The sequence below is a fragment of the Cryptotermes secundus genome, unplaced genomic scaffold, assembly GCF_002891405.2.
Source record: "Cryptotermes secundus unplaced genomic scaffold, Csec_1.0 scaffold1105, whole genome shotgun sequence".
NCBI classification, from domain to species: Eukaryota; Metazoa; Arthropoda; class Insecta; order Blattodea; family Kalotermitidae; genus Cryptotermes; species Cryptotermes secundus.
Window position 1 is genome coordinate 1,697,160 of NW_019718631.1, and position 26,569 is coordinate 1,723,728.

Consider the following 26,569-nt stretch of genomic DNA (forward strand, 5'->3'; position numbering starts at 1 on the left):
AACACAACCACATGTTGCTGAGGTATGTGGTTGCATGTTCGTTGTCTTCATCTCAACCTGTTCTCCTCCTGCCGGATTTCCTCGACAGCCTATTTGGAGCCTCAATGATGCAACCCCGCCCCAGGCCTGATCCACATGGAGCAGCCACGGCGCCAGCCCCGTCGCAAGTGGAATGCACTCCCGCTTCTCAACCATCGTGGTGCAGGGTACTCCTTGAAAAGGTGGTTCTTACTCAGCGGGTCAACAAACTGCTTTTATAGAATACGAAAGTCATTAGTGCCTAGAGACGCCTCTATCTTCACCTTTCCCAGTCCCCCTCCACTTGTTTTTCTTAGTGGGGTGAGACTGAGTCCACTTGATACTGCGGCATATTGTACCAGCCCCAGATGATACATGATGGTGATTGTGGAGCAACTGGTGGAATGAAGATTGGCATGGGAAACCGAAGTAGTCGGAGAAAACCTACCCCAGTGCCACTTTGTCCAGCATAAATCCCACATGACCAGACCCCGGGATCGAACCGGGGCCGGCGACTATCCGTCTGAGCTATGGCACAGTCCACCTTCACCTTACTTCCCCGGTATCGATAGTATTTCCAGAGGGTTGCCCTGAAGGGTCTAGTGGTCAGAGGTCCGGGTTTGATTCCCGGTGCTACCAAATTTTGTGAGAAGTAGCGGGTTTGGAACGGGGTCCACTCAGCCTCGTGATGATAATTGAGGAGCTATTTCAAGGAAATATCGGCTCCGGCGTAGAAAGCCGAGATTAACGGCCGTGGGTGTCCGTTTCGCCGACCACGCGACACCCCCTATCCGCTAAAGTTGGCACTAACTTCGCCGACAAGCGGCGGTCGCTCGGTCGGTATAGTTCGCTTGCGGACTGAAACCACGGAGTTTGTTTGTAGTTGTTTGCCCTAAAGGGTGGAGAGCCACGAGAACGTTTTCGTTGCGCCGTGGCTGTATTCGCTAAACTTCGAAGTGTTCGCGACGTCCTGAGCTGGAAACACGGCTCATAAACCAACGATCCTGATTAAGATTTGTTGGCGTTTCCCTTAGATCCTGATCAGTAATCAGATGCTGCTGTAGCACTGGAAACGACAATTTCAACGACCTGTATTGTTCATCATTCACAGTAATTCACGCTGTTATCTCCGGTGCCCTTAAATAATCCAAGAACCGATCATTATCCGTTGTTGGGCTAAAAGACGAATACGACTTTCCGGAGAAAGATCCTGTCGTGTACGGGCAGCTGTTTCTGTTTACCTAGAAAATATTATACCCATTGCACCCATAATACACGTGTATTTGCAGAGTCCTATTCGTCAAACGACGGAACCACCACGTGGTAGACGCTCACTCATTTTCCTAAATTATATCCACTTCAGCTCTGTTTTGGGGGGCACGCGGTAGCGTAGTTGGTTGAGACACCATGCTACAAGCCGGAAGGTCTCGGTTTCGAGTCCCGATGAGGGTATTGGATTTTTTCAATTGACCTAATCCTTCCAGACACACTATGGCCCTGGGGTCGACTCAGCCTCTAACAGAAATGAGTACCAGGAATATTCCTGGGGGTAAAGGGCGGCCGGTGCGTAAGGCTGACAACCTCACCGCCATCTACGAGCCGATTGTCTAGAAAATGTGGGAGCCTCTACGTCTCACAACCCTATGGGCCTCCACGGCCTTTTACAAGGATAACCTTACTTTTTTTTAACTCTCTTTTTAATGTCTTCTCCCCTTTTAGTTCTTTCTTGCTTTCTTCCCCTTTAAAATCTGTCATTGAATTTCTTTTCATGGTTTTCATTTGCTCCTCTTTTGATGTTATTCCTTTTTGTCTTTATTCTCCTTTTCCTTTCTCTTTGAATGGTTATCGTGTTTATAAAGAAGAGTGTGACGAGAGTGTACCGACAGTTGAGATGCAGTCGTGGCCTATTGCAAGGTACTGTGGCTGCAGGCACAATAGTGTTTCCGAACGCTAGATGAACGTGTCGGCTGAGTGGTGTTTCCAGCTTCCGGTCACGGACGTGTCATCCGGCTACATGCGCACATTCCGAGTACAGGATGCCCAACAAACATATAGCTCATTGATATTATTTGTATTATTACCTATCGTCTGAATCGATTACAGACTCACCTCACGAGAACCAGGGTACATAAACCAGACGATAGGAGTTACATCCTGCTGGCATGTGTTCAAACGGGCTTCAAGGTCCACCCACGGGGGGTTCTTTCTCCAGGGTTAAAGCGACAATAGAAGGTAAAGTTGTCCCTGTTTTTAACTAATTAAACACTACGCCGCCGGTCATGGTAGCCGAGCGGTCTAAGGCATGCACTGTCTTCGCTCGCTTGCAAACCTGGATCGTGGGTTCGAATCCCACTCAGGGCATGGATGTTTAGTTTGTGTGTTTGTGTACAGGTAGAGGCCTTGCGACGAGCTGATCGCCCGCTCAAGGAGTCCTACCGAATATGTAAGATGTAAAAAAACCGAAGTGAACGGAGAAGTTCGTGGAGGTAGGCCTAGGTCCACTGCGGCTGTAATGCCAAGGAAAAAAAACACTACGCCATGAAGGCGTATGTTGGAGTGGGTGTATATATCCACATTTTCTTGACCTCGGCACTAGCTGGAGGTGAGTGGTTAGCTTCACGCTCCGGCCGATTTCCCCCTGGGAAAGAGCCCCCGGTACCAATTGGATGGGAGGCTGGGTGAACACCAGAGTCGGTCTGGACGACATGCAGCTAGAGAAGAGAAAATTGTTGACGCTACCGGCACTCGAACTCCGACCCCTCGGCCTTCCAGCCCGTAGCCTGTCGCTATACCGACTATAAAGCGATAGTAGGGCCTGATACTTTAACTACTCTGCTCAAAGAAACAAGAAATACTACAAGCACCCATGACTGAACTCTTTATTTATAGCAAAGATTTGCTTTCGTTGTATCTGTCGGATGCTAGGCTCACCGTGACGTAACGTATGTGGGTTTGAGGTTAAGAAATGCAAGAAGATCGTGAAGATGCACCACGAGAACTTCCCGAAGATAATTTTGATAATGTACATTGGGACCTTGACTGAGATATGGAGGAATGAATTGTTGCTGAAGAAGTCGCATTGTGATGACCGCCTCTGTGGTCTAGTGGTCAGATTTCCTGGCTACAGATCCAGAGGTTCGGGTTCGATTCCTGGCGCTACCAGATTTTATGGGGGCACGCGGTAGCGTAGTTGGTTAAGGCACTATGCTACAAGCCGGAAGGTCGCGGGATCAAATCCCGATGAGGTCATTGGATTTTTCAATTGACCTAATCCTTCCAGCCGCACTATGGCCCTGGGTTCGACTCAGCCTCTAACAGAAATGAGTACCAGGAATATTCTTGGTATGCTTTTCTGGGTAAAGGGTGGCCGGCGCGTAAGGCTGACTACCTTACCGCCATCTATGAACCGATTGTCCACGGCCTGTTACAGGGATAGCTTTGCTTAATTTTTTTCTTTTTACTTACCAGATTTTCTGAGAAGCAGTGGGTCTGGAACGGAGTCCACTCAGCCTCGTGAGGATAATTGAGGAGCTAAGTAAATGCAAGGAATATTTATTTATTACTCAATGGAGTGAGATCGCCTGTAATTGAATTAGGCTGGCAACAGTCAATGTATGTCCACAGTATATAAACACCAAGACTAGGAAGGTGTACAGAATCACAAATTCACGAAAGCGTGTTCCTTTTGAGACCTGAAAGAATGGTGCGTCCCACATGTCAGGAAATTGTCAAGTAGATAAAATGTACGGCCTATTGGATAACTGACGCCGGGGCGAGTCAGCATGTGGTCAAACTACGATCCTTCTATGACGACGTACTAAGAACGCTGTGCAAAGAGGGCGCTCGCTTGGTTTGCTGCCGGCGACCTCCTGCCACAAGTCATCCCTCACATTCACAAAGCACTTGCCCCTCCCACGAAGAACGCGTTTCCAGAGAGAATGCCGTTTCCCAGAACAATTTATATCTGTCAAAATCTTGCGCTCAGTGGACCTTACCTAATTGGACCCGGTATGTTGGAAGTGTTCAACAGACAAAAATGTGGAATCCAGGTCCTGTTTTATATATTCCATCAGAGAGAGAGACAGATATAGGTTTTAATATACTTGCCTTATTTAAGGGGCACACCACAAGCCGGAGGATGGCGGGTTCGATTCCCAATGTCGTTAGTTTTTCAGTTGACCTAATTCTTCCAGCCGCACTGTGGCCTCTGGGGTCGACTCAACCTCTAACAGAAATGAATACCAGGAAACTTCCTAGGGGTAAAGGGCGGCCGGCGCGTAAGGCTGACAACTCACCGCCATTTGCGAGCCGATTAGCTAGAAAATGTGGGAACCTCGATGTTACACAACCCAATTGACCTCCACGGCCTTTTACAGGGATAACTTTACTTTTTCCCCCTTATTTATAAGGAAAGATTAAATAGTATCATGTCCTTATACATGTATATATATATATATATTGTAACATGTTGCGCGACTGAGAACCCCCCTCCCCCCTCCTCTCCACGNTCACATGTAGGGGCTACTTATATGACGGGTTTTGGATTGAATGATTGAAATTATTGACTCATTATTCCCACAACTCGGGACTACAGGCAATAGAGCGCTATCACTGATCTACACACTTCACTACAGTTCACCATGCACACGCATTAGGGTTCTCAGCCTTCAGTAGTCGTATCCTGGCAACGGATTTAAAACAGTCTCACTGTCACTTCAAATCACACATGGAGTCTTCTTCTCACAGCCTAACTCCTCTCTTGCCATTCTGCAACTTCCAATTCCGAAGACTCGACTCTTCACTTCCAACTACTGTTCTATACTGCCGAACACTTCTTTATAACCTCTTAGCACGAACCGCGCAGGAAACACAGCCTCTGTTGTAAAGGAGGCGTGTTTACTGATCCGTTTACTTTCTGTCCCAAGGTTATTTAACGACGCTGTCAGTATCTAGGTCAGAGTTCCTGGCTACAGATCCTGACGTCCCGGGTTCGATTCCCGGAGCTACCAGATGTTCTGAGAAATAGTGGGTCTGGAACGGGGTCCACTCAGCCTCGTGAGGATAATTGAGGAGCTATTTCAAGGAAATAGCGGCTCCGGTCTAGAAAACAGAGATTAACGGCAGTGGGGATCCGTTGCGCTGACCACGTGACACCCTCTATCGGCTAAATTTGGCACTNGCACTAACTTCGCCGACAAGCGGCGGTCTCTCGGTCGGTATAGTTCGCTTGCGGACTATAGGCCACGGACTTTAATTTTATATGAGCAGAACATTGGCGACAAGCCGTGGCATGTTCGCTTCTTATTGGATTAGAGGCCAGGGAAGTGTACCCTCCATAGACGTTCCGAATGAAGTATAGACATCAAGACTTGACCTGACAAGGCAAAGAACAAAAACAAAGTTGGAAGTCATGGAAGTGAGAGACCAAAAACACAGAGGCTCTAGGAAATTTATGAAGTTATTCCAGGAAAGGGGGGGTAATACAATCATCCGTAGGGAAAACAAGAAAATAAGAAACCCAAAGAAATAGAAAAGGAAGCATAATTTGAGCGGGAACATTCGTCGAATTTCGGAAATAATCAGTTCACTCACTCACTCATGGAGCTGAGCCCTTCTTGTGAAGTTTGCAATTGTGCAGCTACTCAAGAACTTCCTAGCATTTCATGGAACCCGAAGGTTCATTACCGTGTTCACAAGAGCTCTTCAGTTGTCCCTATTCTGAGCTAACTTATTTCTCTAAGATCCATTTTAATATTGTCAATCCACCTACGCCTTGGTTTTCCCAGTGGTCTCTTTCCTTCTGGCTTTCCCACAAATACCCTATATAAATTCCTCTTCTCCCCATTCGTGCTACGTGCCCTGCCCACCGCATCCTCCTTGACTTGATCATTCTAATTATACTTGGAGAAGAGTACAAGTTATGAAGCTCCTCATTATGCAGTTTTCTCCAAGAAGAAATAATCAGTTAAAAGAAATAAGATTACTCCTGCGACAACAAATTGAGCATTTACTTGCATCGTTTTTGGTTTCATGGAATAGAAGAAATTCCTTTTTTAAGTTGAACTACGGGCTATAATGGAAAACATAAATTTACATTAAATTTCATGTACAACTTTTTAGTGTCATGAAATACAGTGCTCAGCAGTCCTGCTTCGTTTTCGTGAGACCCCTCCCCCCCCGCCCAGATTTTAAATCTCAGCCCGTAGACCGATTGTCATGATATTTATCGTGGTTTTCCACCAGTCACATAAGATAATGCCTTAAAACAGGTCCCAGTCGCCCTTACCAATTCATAATCGTCCGTCATCCGATGCTGTGTATCCAGTACCGTGAACATGGCGCTGTAAAATAACCGAATAAGTGAAACATGGCAACACAAAGGACAGCCTCTGTGGTCTAGTGGTTATCGTGCCTGGCTACAGAGCTACAGAACTGCAGTCTTCTGACTTACATCGTACCAGACCGAAGAATTTAGTTTTGGAAAGCCTTTGATAAATAGCGAAATATGAAATATGGGTACAGTTCATTTACGTGTGTATTGCTTCTTTGTTTTCATCCAAAACAGCTGAAGTTCAGAAACTGCCTGCCGAGTGAATGTATAATGAACATGCAACATGTACTGCCATGGGATGCTGTTTTGTACCATAGATTTGTTATGGGGCTGACTTGTGGAAAAATAGGTTTCATATTCATATCTTGGAACATCAACATTTATGTCGCCATAAGAAAATAATGACATTTCTAAGAAAGTTTAGCCCAACACCAAGATGGATGACCACCCCTTGTCGGCTGTACGCGACTGCTTATTCAGTATATTCGCAGCTACCTTCCGTATCTGGAGGGCGGCTCCTCCATCCGCAACCTGAGGACGCGCCATGCCGTGGTGACAGGGGACCCACCTAACACGGAGAGGAGAGAGGACATTCAATTCGGGCAATGCTTGCTACCGTTCAGTCCAGAACCCTTGTCTTCTCGTCTGCTGTCTAAAAACATAAAAATTATAACATACAAAACTATAATTTTGTCTGTGGTTCTGTATGGGTGTGAAACTTGGTCTCTGACATTAAGGGAGGAACATAGACTGAGGGTGTTTGAGAACAGGGTGTTGAGGAGAATATTTGGACCGAAGAGAGATGAAGTGACAGGAGGTTGGAGAAAACTGCATAATGAGGAGCTTCATAACTTGTACTCTTCTCGAAGTATAATTAGAATGATCAAGTCAAGGAGGATAGGCAGGGCACGTAGCAGGAATGAGGGAGATGGAGAATACATATAGGATATTGATGGGAAAGCCAGAAGGAAAGAGACCATTTGGCAGAGCAAGACGTAAATGGGTGGACAATGTTAAAATGAATCTGAGAGAGATGGTATGGACTGGATTGATCTGGCTCAGAATAGGGGCCAGTGGAGGGCTCTTGTGAACACGGTAATGAACCTTCGGGTTGCATAAAATGCTGGGGAATTATTGAGCAGCTGTGTGACTGTCGGCTTCTCGAGAAGTTAGTTATACGAAACTGACAATGAGGAAGGCAGGATCAAGTAGAAAATGAATTTATTGCAACATTATGCATATATGCCTAGTGTATAAGGTCTACATAGAAGCGTAGAAGGCGTATGTTAAGTCCTTGAATTCTGTTGCCAGGTCTGTGGATGTCGGGCCGAGTAGAATATCTCATCACTGCAAACAATTTCCCCCTGCCGTCGCTGCATAAACATATACATCTACTTCCAGGGGCAAGAATGGCGGAGCTATACCTCCACTCCCCCATACCTTTTCATGACATGCTGCTTAATTATTTTAATCAAGGGATAAATTTACCTTACCTTTGTAAGTCTTCTGTTTTTGTTAATTAAGTTTCCATCTCATAAAGGTTTTGCAACCTCTAGTTTTTCTAAACGGCTAATCATCCCTACTGATCGCTTACACTGAGCTTGTATTTTGTCTCCGTCTTTCCCAGTACCTCCAGTTCTACCAGCGACCAAGGCATCTCGGGAATGCCATAGCACCGCATTCTATAGAACTTGTTCTTCCCTGCTGTGCTTCTGGTGGTCAATAGCCTTCACGTGGTCAGTGTCGGAGCGAGACAGACTACCTGCTAGCAGTACCCAAATATTCAGTGCTACTAGTGACAAAGCCTGTCATCTGGACATTATCCTGAGCCACTTCCATCCATACCACATCCTCGCACCTTATCTAAGCTCTGACGTTGGGAGCGATTGGATATTGCTTCAGATCTCTGCTCGGAGACCCGCTATCCTTAGAGCCCCTCCAGATGCTTCTCAGAATCCTATCATTCGGCGTCTATAGCCTGACCCACTGACAGCGCCGTGAAACAAACCGTAAATAAGTAAAAATAAATTCTGCGAAGAACTAATCGCCCACTTTTCATTGGTACGACACGGACCGCATAGAAAACAAAAAATATGGGAATACACATACGGAAGCACAGATGATCTCATAAGCCTCCTAGCAAAGACTAAGGGGGGCATACACGAACAGGACATATAGCAATGTGATTTCATATGCCTCCTTTTATTTCTTCAAAACAAGGAAAATTGGTTAAAATATTACCCTACAACATACGGGTAGATCTCCTAAGTAGTGCAGAAGATTTTCCAGCGTAATTCCCTCTGAACTCGCTACATCGTCATTAAATAATCTACCAGTGAATGAAAGACGGACGGGAATAATTCAGTCACTAACGTAAGCTACAGGCTGGACGACCGTGGTTTCATTCCCGGCAGAAGAAGGGATTTGTCTCTTCTCCATCACGCGCTCAACTCCAGTCTACCTGGATATCGAAGGCGCTTTCTTCGGGAGTAAAGCGGGTGGAACGTGATGCTGGCTTCTTATCTTTATCTAAAATTGTGGTCAAGAATGCATGCAGCTTAAGCACGGGGGTGACATAATCTTTGTCAGTGGATGAGCACATAAAACAGCCCGTATGCCCTTCTTTGAAGGGCTCAGTCAAGTTCACATAGACCGATTTCCCTGATTGCCCCCCCCCCCAGCATCTCCTTTTCAGTCTTCCAAATGGTCCAAGAAGTTCTCAGTTTTCAGGAGGAAATGTTGCGTTCCGGAAATTTCTCACTTCCCTTAATTAGTGAACGTCTATACAGTTCCCGGGAGCTGCAGTAGGGACTGCAGCCTCTGAGCAGAAAGTCCCCGGTTCGTTGCCCGCTGACTGCAGCTTCAGTCCTGCAGCCCTGGGCCTCCTGCAGCGGCTGCTGGAGCCGGACCCACGCTCGCGCCTGCGCAGTTTGCTCGCCCTACAAGGCATCGCCTTCTTCAAGGACTTCAGCTTTGTAGACGTCCGAGCGAAAAAGGTATGGCCTGAACTCCCAGGGCTGTCCACATCCATTTTAATATTATTTTCCCATTCCCTGTCGTCTTATATGTAGTCTAATTTATTTCCACTCAATATTTTGTGTGCATCTCTTGTTTCCATATGCCCAGCCCATAATTGTCTCCTTGATTTGGTTGTCTTAATCGTACAAGTTGACCACCCACCCTGATGTAGGTTAGTCCTCTAACCAGGAGGTACCTGGTTTGAGCCTCAGCTGGTCTGTTGGTTCTCCTTAGTGAGACTGGGTCCCCGGGATTTGTGGCCATAAATGGATGTATTGTTCTCACCTCTGATGATGATGTAATTGGTAGGGGAAACTGAAATATCTGGGGAAAGTCTGCCATAGTGCCACTCTGTCTACTGCAAATCCCACAAGGACTTCCTCAGGATTGAACCCAGACCTTCTCAATTGGAAGCGACAACATCTAACCATCTAGGATGTGGCATGCAGATTTCTGAAACACTATTATCAAATTCATCCATATCAGTGATGGAAGACATCTGTGTTTCTTGTTGTTAAATTGCCATCATAGAAAAGACCTCATCTTATAAAATTGGGTAGATTTTTGTGCAAAAACGCTTCATAGATTTGTATAATTTCAGTTTATAAATGTTACTGACGCTCATGTACAAAAGGGAACCTTTGATTTGAAATACTTGTGTGTATAAATATTTACATCTGTTCATCCAAATTAGCAGGCTAGACTCTAACACTCATGTTTTCTTCTTTGCAGTTTTCCCCTCGTCGCATCCTGGAGTCATACTTTCCAAACGGACCTTTGAATGTGGTAACTTCTGATATTGCAACACTGACGTTTCCAGACTTTGACTGCAGTGTTGTTAACCAGATTTCTCTCCAGAATGGCAAAAACTTAAACCACACAGTATAACCAAAGCCATGTTATTCATTACTGTAATGTACCAAGATAGAAACCTGTAGACCAAAGAACACACCCAAGTATACTACAACACATGTTATCTTGTCAAGAGAAGCGAAATATAAATAACGCAAGAGAACTTAAATATTTATGCTGGCTATATACTAGAAGCTAGCTCTATTTGAAGTGCTGTAAACAAAGACCTCTTCAGCATATTTTCCATGTTTTATAAAAAGTAAGTTTATGGTATCATTATGCTTCTGTGATGGATTTTCATGTAACTTTATATGGATATCATGTAACTAGTCACTACAATTTGTACTTTCTAATTTCCTGTTGGTACCAGCAATCATACAGACTTGTCAGATGAGCATACTTGTAAATGTTATATGATAATAGATCTTCAAAAAATGTGCAACTTTTGTTGAGGTAATTTTGTTTTGTAAAAAGTAAAACAGTAACATGTTGGCTATGTGAAATTCACATGTATATATAGATTTGTTGGCAGTGACTCAATGAAATTTTTATAGAGATAATAAACATATATAAAAATTATGAAATACTGTCTGTGATGGCAGTGACAGAGTTTGAGATTATGCCTGACAGATTTAATATATTCAAAATCTAAATTGGTGAGATTATGCACTGAAATGGTAGACTGCATAGAATCATATTAATTTATAGCTTTTTCTGGCCTTGTCATGTACCCACAGACTGAAATGTCTGAAGGAAAGGAAGCGCAAGCTCTTCTCAGACTTCCTTAACTAACATTATTTTTAACAGGATGTCAACATTCATCCTGTCCTTGTTACCTGTAAGCAGTATAACTTCAGTTATAGCATGTGAGGTTTGAAAAATATGAGATGGAATTCCAGCACAACATACAAGAACATAATGTCTAAGTCAAGCTGCCAGAACAAATAATAATGTTTGTTGCAGACTGGGAAATCCAAAGCGATTTGTCAGGTACATTCTAGTAACACCACCATAATTCTAGAAATGAAATAAATGTCTAGCACAGGCTGCCAAAACCAACAAAATGTGCTAGAAGTGAATATGTTATCAAAGCTGTCAGAGCCAACAGTGGATATCTGGTGCAGCCTGGGATATCAGAAGTGAGAATTCCTGGTACAGTCTACTTATACTAACACATCTCTGGAAATGAATGGCCAGTACAGACTGCCAAAATCAACACAACATACAGAAGAGAAAGTCTGGTACCATCTGGCAACAGTAGCATAACAAACTGGAACAAATGCCTGGTACAGGCTGCCAAAAACAGCACAGTGTACCAAATGTGAATGACTTTCTAGTAAGTGAGCCAGAAGTTTCCTGACTCACTACAGTCGAATGCATGTTGTATAAGTCAGATAATATATTTGTTGAGACTTCCTAAGTAGTGGATTATGTGAACTCAAGAGTGATGATATTGATGGTGTGAAGAAGACAGTCTTGTTAAGGTTACATTTTGCATTACTAAGTATGCATTCTATCTTTATAAATGGAGTAATAGCATTATAAATACTATTTTACTTATTATTTACATGAAAATAAATGCTTAAACATTATTTAATTAATAAATTGTGTACATCAGTTACGCCATTCAAGCCAGTTAGAAGTTGTATGAGATCAGATGTTCTCCTGGAAGCAATTAATAAATGTATAGTCTTCTGGAATGCGATTCTAATACACGGAGCCGTAATCAAGCCAAGGCAGTCCAGGGTGGCCCCCCGGTGCTTTTACATTACCTGGCTTTCCTCTTAAAGACATTGATGTGAAACATGAAGTTTTTGTAGTTTATTTAACTTTTGACCTCTGAGGTGGAACTGTCAACCTCTTTAATTGTGTGCATTTTGTGAGGTATCTCTTGTTTATTTCCACATTTGAAACTGTGAAGCTGTCATTAATAAAAATGAAAGTGGCCTTATGTCATGATTTCTTTCAACCTAGAGCAATGTGTTGATCTGCCCTGGCACTTACATCTTTAGGACTACACCCCTGGTAATATGATAGACAGATGCCAACATTCTGGAGGAATGTGCTGCCTCATTCTTCAGGGTCAAAGTCATTTTGACAGGCAGTATGCTTCTCCAGACCATTGGTACCTACGTATCATACTCTCCTGCATCACACCCCAGAAGACCTTCATCTGAAATTAGACGTAATTAATACTTCTGTTCAGTAATTCATACTTGTTCACATGTAGTTACCACAAGTAATTTACGTTGGCTTCTGTTTAATGTTTATGTGTCTATTATGGTGATAAGGATGGAACCGCAAGTGTGTTCAGTTTTACTGTTACACCTCATGTATATAATATTCAAAATCATTCAAAGGCTGAACTGAAAATCCCTTGCAACAGAATATGAATTGTGTTAATAATGTTGGCAAACTCATATCCCAGCACTACAACATTTTTCAAAATCATGCTTTGCCCAGAGCCCACCACTGCCTTGGGGCAGCCATGAAAACTCCTCCTATGTAGATGTGAATTATTCCATTTCTCCCCATTTTTTTATTCTCTTATGGATAAACATTTATTAATGGTTATTTTCTTTCCTATTTTTATTTTCAAACTAAATTCTATTCTGATCATGAATTAATATTGTTTGCTTGTTCTTATTCTTTTCCAGTTTTTATAGAATTTATCAACTATGACTTTTTTCACTTAAAATGTTATATGCAGCTATCATATTGTTATACTTCTGCATTCNTGCTTGATATAATGATGCTGGTATTCTCTGGCCAGTTCTGTTATTTACTTGTACTTCCATTACCAAACCATACCTTAATATGTATACTATTTCAGGCTGTACAAGTTTTGACACACCTGCTACAGCCTTAGCAACAAACTTGCTCCATTACCATTCCTTATTACGTCCTCTAAATCACTGGTATGGTCCCATGTTGTATGATTTGCCAACATGTGTTCTCTGCTACCTTTCCTTTTAATTTCTACATTATATTTGTTTTGTTCTTTGCCAACATAAAGCAAATGTCCATGCTGACAAAATGTTTAAAAAAATTGCCTCCCTCCCCTCAGTCAGCTAGCATTCCTGAATTTATGGACACAAATGTTTCATTATTATATTTAAGCATCCTGTTGCACTCTACACGATAAATGATACAAACTCCGTCCCAAGTGCAAACAATATATATTATATGTCTTTGATCTTGCTCTCTTCTACACTACATGTTTCGGCCTCTAACGGCCATCATCAGGTGTATACTCTTACGTTGCTGCCACACTGAACCCAGTCTAAAATTTAACATTTAAAAAACACATTGTTATTTTCTTCGTTATTATCAACATCTACCTCGTTGATATCTGTCTGGTATGTAGATTAATTTGCACACGTCAATTTTGATTTTGATTTTATAGTGCTACTACAGGAAAATCAAAATTGACGAGTGCAAAATAATCTACATACCAGACAGATATCAACGAGGTAGATGTTGATAATAACGAAGAAAATAACAATGTGTTTTTTAAATGTTAAATTTTAGACTGGGTTCAGTGTGGCAGCAACGTAAGAGTATACACCTGATGATGGCTGTTAGAGGCCGAAACATGTAGCGTAGAAGAGAGCAAGATCAAAGACGTATAATATATATTGTTTGCACTTGGGACGGAGTTTGTATCATTTATCATAACAAATGTTTCAATTTCTATAAGTGGACATAATTTGCTTTCACCTGAGGTGGTGCCTCATATTAGTCAGAGGTTAATTCCATGTGTATTCAAAATTACTGAGTTTTTGGACTTTGTCCATTGTCCAGTATTCTGAAAACTATTGAACGCAATGTTTTGGAAACTGGATCTGTTTCCATCCTCACCTGAGGGGAAGACACCTACACTGTTGGGTCTCTTAGAGTTAACTCAATCACTGGACAACCCATATCAGTATAACTGCACCTACGTAGAAATCTGAGACCAGACTGTGTTGAAGTGAGATAACAAGAAAATATGCAATAAAAATTATGATAAAACATGCATCAACCTGCAACTAAGATAGGAAGGGAGATGAACATTTTTTGCAACAAACCAAGTCCAAGTAAACCAATGCATAGGATTAAATGGAGAACTTGTAAAACCATTTTGTGTCTACCACTAGTGCCATTTATGAAGTAAAAACTGAACACTCAGGACTTAAACCTTATAGAAATCCATAAAGAAACTGTCACATGATATTAATCTTCTCTCTGAGTTAATAACATAATTGCTGATAAGGTTGATCCAGATGGGAGAAATATCCAAATTGGGATGGCCGATCAGAGTGGTTAAGCATGCCATATGGACCAATTCATCATATTTCTTATACCTGCTGTTACTTTCAACATACAGAATACAGTAATTCTGAGTGTAATACACCATCATCAGAACCCTGTAGAATATACAATCAAGAATTAGTTTCACTGATCTTGATTTCATTCGTGTACATCGTGTGTATTATCAAAGTTACTTTTGTAAATGGCCAGCTACACATATTTTGTTACAGTCACTAGCAGATATGTTTAGGCTTGTCATCCATCTTCAGTGCCACTTAGGTTAACCACCGCCAATTGTATGGTTTGTAACATCCTGTACCCTTCCTCAGATGACGCTTATTTCTTATTTAGTTTGAATTCAAAATGTGTGTTATTTTGATTAGTATGTTGTTCATTTATGGCTAATCCTATTGTAGTACATTTATAGTTCCAACATATCCATGTATCTTCACTTTGGTATAACTTTCAAGATATCCATAGTGTCTCGATTTTTCCATCTTTATGTTGTGTCCAGGATTAATGCTTTGCACATTTTGAGTTGTCCTTATTATCTCTAATGTTATGGATATGTTCTTTGTACCCTGCTTTGAAAATTGTTTTTTTGTCCTTTATATTCCATCTGTTTGTATTTGTCATCCACTTTCTGTTTTACAGCTGAATTTTTCTTTATGGTGTTGCTTACTGTGTATATGGTTTTATGTTGGTGTTCCTGAATGTCTTTATTATTGTCCTGATCAGGCTTCAAAAATATGTGAACCTTGACCAAATTGGTCAGCAAGAAAAAACCACTGCTCATTTATAAGTAGTAACCAAGAATTAATTAACAGTAGTTTCGGTTGGGGTTAATATAAGACAGTATAGCAAAGAATATGTAAATAATAACATGCATCTTATGCTATCACTAATAGCTCAGTGAGTATAGCAATGGGCTGTGGGCTTGGAAGGTTTGACTCCCAGCAGGGCAGGAGATTTCTTTGTACTCCCCAGCGTCCGGACTGGCTCTGGGGCCCATCCAATCTCCTATCCACTGGGTACCGAGAGCTCTTTTCCCGGGAGTAAAGCGGCCAGGGCGTGGAGCGGGTCACTCACCTCCATCTAGTGGTGAGGTAGAAAATGGTGGACCTATACCTCCACTTTTCTATACATCTTCATGGTGTCATGTGTAATTCATGAAGTACAGTGACAACTTTACATTTTTACCTTTTATAAATAGACACAGTGTTTTAAACGTTTGAACTTGATTGGTTTGAATGCTTACAGACAAAACAGGAGAAATCTAATCCACATGCAAGGGCAAACACAGAACTGAAATATATTTTTATGAGAACTGTTGTCTAATCATATTCAGAATCTTGTATCTGAAATGTTGTACAGTCACTGTATTAGAACTGATGAAGATAGGGAATGAAAAAAAAAAAAAAAAAATGGGTTCTGTATAACATTCAGTAGTTTGACCTCCATACTGAGTGACTTGAAAACTGATTGCTTCATTCAAAAAGTGTTACACCATTCAGTGAAGTTGTTTTTTTTTTTCATTTTGTAAAGCAGCCTGAAAAGCAGAGCTTTTTACCTAGAAGGAAAGGTGACACATTGTACACAGTATGACAATGCGAGGGGCAGTACTTTTGAAGTAATGTGGAGAAAAAGCAAAGCTTTAGATTATCAAAAAAACATTCTTGAATTCCATGTGTGAAAGGCACCAGCATTGCTCTACCTTCATGTTTCCTGATTTTTGGTATTTTTTTTGTTTTTATTATATTTCTGTTGTGTGAAGAAAAGTATTGGTATGACATTCCACTGTGTACTGTCCCATATAAAAGTAATTTATTGTAGACTTTCTTTCCCCTTACCTTTTTTGTTAAACACTGGTGCATACATTAGACACATATTTTGGGCACCTTTCACACACGTGTTTGTTAGTCAATATTTATTTTGGTTTTTTATGGAGAGTGATGCAAAATAAACAGTGCATAATAGTCTTGGTCTAAAATGTCTTGTTCAGACTATCTCATATCCCTTTAGTTACTAAGAATAATACTTCCTGGGTACTGTATACTTCAGTTCATTCTAGAGACTGATACTTGAGATCATTCTCCACAATAGGGGATATGAGATATCTTTGTAGCCTTTTCAAGTAAATTGTCATCATATCTTCAGATGCTCGTTTTTCTATAGAGCTCTCTTAATGCATAAGCTACTATGTTAATTCTAAAGGATTCTACAGAAGTATCAATCAGTTTTCTCAAAGGCAGCCTGAATGGAAGGACAGATTTTATTCATATTGTGTATTTAATAATTACCCATTAGAAGTCGTCGATGAGTACAAATATGTTATTTTCAAAAATAGGCACCCCCCCACCCCCTCAAACACGAAATTTTAATTTTATCACAAACGGCATTAATGATTTTTAATAGATTTCAGTAGTCTCTGAAAACCATCTCTCTAAATATAGCTGCCTAAGTAGTATCATCAAGAAAATAAATATACTCTCTCTAGATGCGTATGTTAGGAAGTATGTGCAATGTTTTGCATAATACTTTTATGAGTACATGAACTGAAATTTGCCGTTTATCCGGCTTTTATGGGCATCTCTGTATGAGCCGGCTCGGTACTCATCACTTGATGTGGGTCACGCCAATCGCTCTGAATGCAAACACAGGGAGAAGAGAACCAGGAATAAACAATCAAGGTGAATACGAGTGTCTCACAGGTTGCGATAAAATAATGCCTAGAAAGCTATGCTTAGCTGGAGGGTGGAACGGGGTCCACTCGGCCTCATAAAGATAATTGAGGAGCTATTTCAAGGAAATAGTGGCTCCGGTCTAGAATACCGAGATTAACGGCAGTGGGGATCCGTTGTGCAGACCACGTGACACCCTCTATCCGCAAAAGTTGGCACTAACTTCGCCGGCGAGCGGTGGTCGTTGGGTGGCTATAGTTCGCTACAAGCCACGGAGTTTTTGAATATACTCCACTGCTTGGTCGACATCAACTTCCAGATGTTCACACCTCAGTGTTTTTTTCTTCGCATAGTGGGGGGTGGAGTCCAGCTGGATCCACAGCCATTTATCGGCCTAGTGTACCTGCCCCGGCTGATTATGATGAGGGTGAATTTGATGGAATGAAGATTGGCAGGGGAAACCGAAGTACTAGGAGAAAACCTGCCCCAGCGCCACTTGACCAGACACGGGCTCGAACCCGGGCCGCCGCGGTGGGAAGCCAGCGACTAACCGCTTGAGCTATGGCGCGGCCATTCTTAGTCTTGCAGAACTATTCCTATAATTTTATAATCAATTTTTTTAGAATTGTATAAGGCAGGCAATCCCTCGCAGAAAGGATTAGAGTTTACAAGTAGTGGCCTTTATAAGCAAACAATGCAAAACATTTGCTTGTACTTGCGTCAGGAAGGTGCAGAATTGTCGGGTGTGCTATACGGTTTTTGTTCTAGTGTGTAATCGTTTCTTCGCGCCTTTGGTACGTATGTACCTGTGTCTGTGACGTATTATCGAATGTTACTCATTCATGATCGTTCATGATATAAATATGATAACTATCGATCGCTATCGACTGAATCATTCGTATATCTTATTCGGATGGCGGGAATCGAATAGTTAACATAAGTAGACCAGTCGTAGTGTGAATACTTGAATTTATTTCTTTACTGTTAATATATGGCACAATACAAATAACTTAGCGAGTTCTACAGTTTTGTAACATTGACGAATAATGAGCCAGGATAGCTCAGTAAGTGAAGCTGTGGGAAGAATGACCGGGTTCCGATTATAAGATTTGAGCCGGGATAGCTCAGTTAGTACGGTCAGTTCAAACTGGCTATTGGCTGGAGGAAGTCCGGGGTTCGATCATAAGAAGTTAATCGGTGTAGCTCAATATAGTGATTGATTACTGTTGGATGGCCGGGACTTGTTATTATGGATGAGCCTGGAAGCTCAGTGAGTGACCACAGAATAGTGACTGCCCACAAGCAGACGATTTGATTCTCTCCAGGGACAACAATATTTTCTCCACCGCCGCATCCCACCAGTCTCTGGGGCCCACCAGTCTCACCCAATTGGTAGCTGGAGCTATTTACCAGGTGTAAAAGCAGACGGGTAAGTGAAGCTAGCAACTTACCTATATCTAGTGCTAAAGTTAAGACTGCATGCAGCTGTTACCTACATTTCCCAGTTATTTTTCATGTTATAATTAAACAAAGGAGAAGTTTGCATTTTCTTTACTTGTTGTATAGGTTAAATGAAATTTTCAATCAGAGACAGTCTACTAATTATCTCTTAGTAATATAAATTATCCAGTAAAGTAAACGGTGTGTTTAAGCAGAGAAATTTTTAGTGTTACTATAACCTCTTATTAGATTCATGTTTAATGCTGAGAGGGAGGTTCTTTTATAGATCAATTAAAACATAAATAGAAATGTTTTATTTCCACATTTTATAAATTTTAAATCATGTAATTTTTTTCATGGACAATAATTATATAAAAGCATTATTCATACAAATGACAAGTTAGGAAACATACAGGTTCTGTAACAAATTCTGGCATAAAAGATAACTTTTATGTAATTATCTCAAAGAGCTTATACACTTTTTTTCTTCAAATGGTCACATAGCCAAACTGCCTTTTCTCTACTAACTAACTTCATAAAGCTGAGCCCATCTGCCAATTCTGCAGCTACTCAAGGACTTCCCAGCAATTTATTGAACCCTAGGGTTCAATATCATGTTCACAACTCTCCACTGGTCCCTATCCTGAGCCAGATTGATTCAGTCCATACCACCACATCCTATATTTCTAAAATCCATTTTAATATTATCCACCCACTTACGTCTTGGCCTTTCTAGTGGTCTCATTCCTTCTGCCTTTTACACTAATATCCTATGTGCATTCCTATTCACCCCCATTCATGCTACATGTCCTGCCCACCTCATCCTCCTTGACTTGATCATTCTAATTATGCTTGGAGAAGAGTACAAGTTATGAAGCTTCTCATTATGCAGTTTTCTCAGACACCCTGTCTATGTTCCTCCCTTAATGTCAGAGACCAAGTTTCACACCCATGCAGAACCAGGCAAAATTATAATTTTATATGTTCTAATTCTCATGTTTTTAGACAGACGAGAAGACAAAAAGGTTCCAGACTGAGTGGTAGAAAATGTTGCCCAAATTCAGTCTCCTCTTAGTTTCTTCCTGAAACAAATTTTGATTTGTTACTGATGTTCCCAAATATTTGAATTATGCTACATTTTCAAAGGATACATAATACTTAGCAACATATACTTAGTTATCTCTGTCTTTACTTCTAGGCCAACCGTCTCACTAGTGTCAAAGTTTATGTGTTTTTCTTTATGGTATCTACGATAACTCCCAGCAAATTCACATCACTGACAAAGATCAGCAGCTGATGTGCCCCATTTCATTTCAGTCCCACATGGGTATCCTGGACCTTCCTAATGGCATATTCTGAAGCAAAGTTGAAAAGCATTGGCAATAAAGCATCTCCTTGTTTTAGATTATTCCAGTTAGGAAATTTATCAGACAAATGTTTACCTATATGGACTTTACCGTAAGTTTCATTTAAACATTTTTTAATCAGCCTAACTAGTTCCATGGGTACACCAAACTCTATGAGAATATTGTACAAAACTTCCCTCCTAACTGAATCATAGGCTTTCTTGAAGTCTATGAATAGCTGACCTACTGTCTCACCGTACTCCCATTTTTTTCTCAAATGTCTGACGAATGCAAAAGATCTGATCTGTAGTTGATCTGTTACATTAAAACCCACACTGATGATCTCCAATAATTTCATCTATATATGGACTTAACCTTGAGAGAAGAATATTGGATAAAATTTTGTATGAAGTTGATAGCAGTCATATCCCTCGATAATTGCTACAATCAGTTTTATCACCCTTTTTGTGAACTGGTACTCCTTTCACTGATCAGGAAATTTTTCCTTATGCCAAATAGAAGTAATTAAATTGTGGATCTTAGAATGTAATATTTCGCCTCCTGCTTGAATAAGTTCTGCTGGAATTTGATTACTACCTGGTGATTTATACCATTTCAATTTTGCAATAGCACTTTCAACCTCAAAAGGGCTAGGATCAGGTACTAATGGCTCAGCTCTGTGGATTTATATCTACCCAACATCACTGACCTATATACATTCAATAACTGAGAGAAGTAGTTCCTCCACCTATTCAAAATACTGTGGGAATCTGCAAGCAGATAACCATTCTCATCATTCACTAAGTTACTGCTAGGTTGGGAACCCCTCTTAAATTAATTTATTCCTCTATATAGGTCTCTAATGTTCTTGTTGCAAGCTCATTAATTTTGTCTTTCAGATATTCCCTCTTTTTTTCCCCCTGAAATTCCTGCTGGCTCCACGCCTTATATTGTTCAGATTATCCCCATTTATTTCGCTTGGATCCTGTAACCACCACAATTTGGCTTGTCTCCTTTGATCTAATAATTCTGAGCAACCATTGTCAAAACGTGGTTTATACTACTTCAATTCATAATAACCTAGACTCTCTTTGGCTGAAATTTTGATACTGTATCTCATAGTCACAAAGCCCTATTAATATCCATGTCAGTATCTGAGTTTTACAAAGCTGCGAACCTATTTGAGATTTCATCACGATACTGCTCGTTACCCTCTACCTTGTTTAATTCCTTTAGACTGAACCTCTCCATATGAACTCTGTACTTTGTTTGCTTACTCACTGCCAGACTCTCCGTAATGTTTGCCACCAGCAGACAGTGGTCAGTATCACAATTTGCTGCCCTAAATATCAGATATCAAGTACACTTGAATGCCACCTCCTATTTATAAAAATATGGTTAATTTGATTGTGAGTCTTCCCATTAGGATATGTCACAGGAAATTTATTAATGTTACAATGTGGAAACATTATACTTTTGACAGATTTTTGGATGTGGCAAAGTTTACTACTCTAACTGCATTATCATTACTGATTTTGTGTAAACTCTCATTCCCAGTTGTTGGTTTTAAAATATCTTCCCTACTTTGGCATTGAAATTTCCTATTAAATATATTCAGGGAATTTATGAAATGCACCTAAATCCTGCCTTTTATATACAGACTGCTTAATGTACCATTTGTGAAAAGTAACTGGGATTTTATTTATTATTATAAATATAGTTAGAACACTGCAACTGCTTCTGTGGAGAAAATATTTGAATACAGTTTAATAATTAAAAATCAAAATATTTATAAGTAATTAAAAAGTAACACCTTACTTACGTGACTGTAGACTCATCACTGCTTATGCCAAATGTTTCAAGTCAGGTGTGGTGATGCCTGTTGTGGTCAGGCAAAGGATTCACATGAGATTTTCATCTGTTTGCCCCGTTTCGTTGAGTATATTTGTTTAGTTTCATAGATGAGAAAGCTTGTTCACAAATGTAAGTTTTTCTGAGCAAGCCTGCACGAACAACTGCCTTCTGTCGCAGATTATGACATGATGCTGCCTTTAGTCTCAACAAAACAATATTTCTCTATCCAGTGCTCATGAAGTGCTCTGGTCTCTTCCTCTAACTTCCAATTCTTCGTTTTACTTTTCTTAGCCATGATTTTTTAGGCAAACAATTTCATGTAAAAAAAACACCGTTCATAACTACTACATCATAGCTCAGCACTTTAATAAGTATGCTGCAAGCGCTTTTTTTTCAACGTTTATTTAATAACAAAATTAACAATCTGAAGGAAATCGTATTCAGAAGATCACAGCTCACAGGTACAACACACTGAGCACACAGCTTGTCTCTTGAACTGCAAACTCAGAGTCGACTGCAAAAATTGAAACGTTCCTTCGGCGGCAACAGACACCTCGATGAAAAACATTATTGCAGACGTTGGCCCGGTTTTTTTATTTACAAAACATTTTTACATTATTTTTTATTTTTATAGTACAATTTCTTACACAGCAGAATTTCAAGAATCCTATTCTTTCGCCCTTTCTCTGTAAGAGCAGTTCAGTGTTCCCACAAATAATATTCTTAATAAAGTGTACACTGTATGGCCGGCAGATAAAGGGCAGTTTGGTAAGTAGGCCAATTGAAAGAAAATGATTGTGCATCATTGATTAAAGTCGCCGTTACCATACCGTTAATTGGAACAGCAGTAATTCAAAAAACTACACGATAGCTCATCTCTGCCGATCCGTATCCTGAGGAAGTCGAATTCGATCAACACCCACATAACATAACGGTAGTTTCTTTAAAATCCACGTTAATAGTATCATTCCATCTATAACTGGATCTCCAAAATGTGGTCATCCGTTAAAATTTTCCGACTGTAATTATTAGGGGGCACGCGGTAGCGTAGTTGGTTGAGTCACTATGCTACAAGCCGGAAGGTCGCGGGATCAAATCACGATGAGGTCATTGAATTTTTTCAATTTACCTAATCCTTCTTGCCGCGCTATGGCCCTGTGGGCGACTCAGCCTCTAACAGAAATGAGTACCAGGAATATTCGGGGAGGTAAAGGGCGGCCGGCGCGTAGGGCTGACAACCTTGCGGCCATCTATGAGCCGATTATCTAGAAAACGTTGGAATCTCAACATCTCACCCTATGGGCCTCCAAGTCCTGTTACAGGGATACCTGTGCCACCTAACCTTAAGAATCTGAATGATCTTATATATACATATATCTTTCAAGTCCTTAGATACATTTTGATAAAACTTGCATGAAGTATTTGCATTTCACAAGAATTTTAACGGAAGAAGTTGGCTCAAGCGATAATGCTTCTTATTCGTATTCGGGATTCAAATCTCAGCCAGGCGTCGACCGTCCTGAGTCAGGTGTTTCGTCGTTCTACTCATTCCCTCCACGAATATGTCAGTTATGCCGTAAATTAGGCCACGATCGCTTCCTTTTTTTATTAACTTTCGTCCAGTCATTTGATGCTATAGAGACGAGGTAAGAGACACGTCTAATACTGTAATAGTTACACAGCTCTTTGTTGTGTTCCGCCACCACAATAAGAAGTAAGGATACACCATATATTCGTAGCGGGGCACGCAGTAGCGTAGTTGGTTGATGCACTATGCTACAAGCCGGAAGGTCGTGGGTTCTAATCCCGATGAGGCCATTGCATTTTTCGATTGACCTAATCCTTCAAGCCGCACTATGGCCCTAGGGTCGACTTAGCCTCTAACAGAAATGAGCACCAGGAATATTCCTGGGGATAAAGGGCGGCCGGCGCATAAGGCTGACAACCTCACCGCCATCCGTGAGCCGACTGTTTAGAAAATGTGGGAGCCTCGACGTCTCACAATCTTATGGGCCTCCAAGGCCTGTTACAGGGATAGCTTTCTATTCACCTTTAAGATTCACAACCATCACATACGTGTACAAGACACACCACTTCCCCCAAATACAAGGAACAAAAGCAGGAAGATAAAAGCAGTCACATACCTACATGCCAACAAACACACACTACATCAGTACAAGGCAGGGATGAACCCCAAAGAAATACACCGGTAGAAGAGCTACATACAACTACTACACCCAGATAAAACTTTTTATAGTTTTTTTTTTAATTTTAACGATTTCGCATTTTAATGTATAATCTTAAATATGAACGTACCTTTATATATATATATATATAACGCCATTACCCATTGCTAAACCAGCATTCCTGTAGGCAAACACTGGCCAATGTAGGAATACTAGCAGACCGATACAGGTAAATGTAAACAAGTCAGATGCCTGATGATGGCTTAATGAGCCGAAGCGTGTTGTAAAAAAACGACGAATGTATGGCATATCCATATTTCTCATTGCGGTGACGGAACAAAGGAAAGAAATTTCGGACATACACCATATGACACTAAAATATAATATTTCTGTACACAGCTCATTACTCGGTGTGTGAGACGTCTTTGAGGTTGCATCATCACCAGATAGTTACGAATCTCTTTACGTAATAATGAATCTGAATAAGACGTCTTCAAAGAAGTTTTAGACAGGCAACGGTAGGTGTTGTAGTTACCATACCGTCCAGCTGGTGTCCGCGCGACTTATTATGTACTGTGTTACCTACGGAGGACACGAATGTCGTGCAGAAATAGAACGCATCTCCTAGCGCCCCAGAAAGTCAACCTCACCGTTCTTATGGTTACTTAACCATTTCATGCCCAGCGGCTCTATGTGTAGACCTGCTTTAACATACTAAAACTCTGCCATTCTGCAGAGTGCGTTTGCGTGTTTCCTATGGTTCCCGATTATTTCCCTAAGCAGCATTACATAGTTGATCTTTGCAGCAGACCACACCAGTTCTGTTCTTCCGCTTTGTATATCGTATTTGGACGCTAATGAACATTTTGAACTTCCCCAGTAAGTACTTGACAACACTTCTGCACTACATTTTTCTCTTCCTGTTGTCGTTTTTGCTATTAACGAGAAAGCATAAATAAGGCGGTAAGACGATTCTGTGACAGAATTCTAGATAATTTGCATGATCCTTTAGCAGCATGGATGGGCTCCTTCAAGAATTCTTCTGGGGAGAGGGGGAGCAGCCAGTTTCCCAACCAGAGGGTGGGCAGTCGGAAAATTTGCTTATACATTTACGTTAAACCCGTGTAAGACTGTTTTTACTGCTAGCCCCAGAGCAGTCAGGATATAAGATATTTTAAAATACTTTTAATTCTAGCATTAATATTTGGTATAATTGCCTGTTGTTTTAAAATTTGACATTTTTAATCCAGAGGGGGGTGCCCCCCCTACTTCTATTCTGAATTACGGCCTGGCTATGACGTTATCCGGCGAAATGACACTCCCATGCCATCTCTCGGTAGAAGTGTTCATTATGTATAAAAAGTTTGGCGCAATGCAATGACTTGCATCGTGTGAGATAGGCATCATTTGTTTTTTGAGACCAATGAAACTGAAGAAGCCGAAAGCGACCAGTTCATTAAACCATTTTTCAGTTTATAAATGATCCTGAATAGATTAGTTAGTGATGACTTAATGACTACAGGTTGTTTTTATTTATATTCCGGACGTTGACCATTGTATATATTTTTTTCAAACCACAGGGTTTTGTAAGATCGTTCTGGTTCACCTGATAAAACAGGAAACATAACCAGTTTCCGAAACACTGTGGGCTGAGAAAAACTGAGATAGCGGACAATATCCTAAATGAGTCAAAAGGATTGTTATACACCACAGTCAGAAACCTTGGGTTACTTTACGGAACCAGTGTGCCCCGACCAGTTCTGGAGACCACCCAGCCTTATATCCAATGGGTACAGCTACCTCTACAGGGCAGAACCCCTCTTGAGAAGCCAGTAGTCGTTCAGCTACTGCATAAATGCCCTGCCTTTTACAGAACTTTAATATTATTATGATGCTTACAAGATCTGATACTGATCCCTTACCCTAGGTCACATAAATACAGTCCACACCCTCTTACCATATACTTTAAATATCGATTATAATATTATACTTCCTTCTACTCACACACATCTATTCATGTTTACTGACTAAAAGTCACACACATTTCCTGTCTCTCACTTGCCTGTTAGAAAATATGTGCATTATTAATCTTGGAACATGAAACTATTACAGAAAGAATTAAATGGCAACATAGTGGTGGGCTGAAAGTCATGGTAATAAGTTTCGGATGAGGTGAAGTGGCCGAAACTGGTTCAGGATTCTGTTAAGTGTTGCACTTCAACTTCTATATACAAAATCCTTGGGCATGAATATTTTACAGAAGATAAGAACAATCACTGGCACTATTTTTGTTAGGAAAGATTCCTGCTATTTTGTCAAAATCTTGTATGTGTAACATTAACATAGATTTCAGTCTTGGTTGTGTATTAAACCTGAAGAACTGTAACAGCTTCAATAAACACTGAGTAGGAAAGGTCATTATTCAGTTTAAGAATTTCAATTAAATCATTAATTACTGAATCGCTAGTGGTCCTTTTATCCATATGTTCACTCTATTTTTCTAGTCTTACATAATTTTCTTCACTTTTATTTAATTCCATTCCCAATAGA

At 40.8% G+C, this 26,569-nt stretch overlaps 1 protein-coding gene across 3 annotated transcripts in view; it reads left to right on the top strand.

Annotated features, from left to right (window-relative positions):
- LOC111862682 (serine/threonine-protein kinase S6KL) overlaps window positions 1–11,405 on the top strand; it is a 124,766-nt gene extending 113,361 nt beyond the window's left edge. The window contains exons 9-11 of one of the 3 annotated variants that reach the window (XR_002842475.2): window positions 9,139–9,345; window positions 10,100–10,478; window positions 11,183–11,405. Coding sequence is in view for 2 of the 3 variants with exons in the window: in XM_023848251.2 (XP_023704019.1) it covers window positions 9,139–9,345; window positions 10,100–10,255 (363 nt within the window). In the remaining variant the exon portion in view is untranslated. Of the gene's footprint in view, window positions 1–7,660; window positions 8,129–9,138; window positions 9,346–10,099 lie in introns of those variants that run through there. The other 2 variants (XM_023848251.2, XM_023848265.2) reach the window with 2 other exon arrangements.
- The last annotated feature ends 15,164 nt before the right edge of the window (window positions 11,406–26,569 follow it).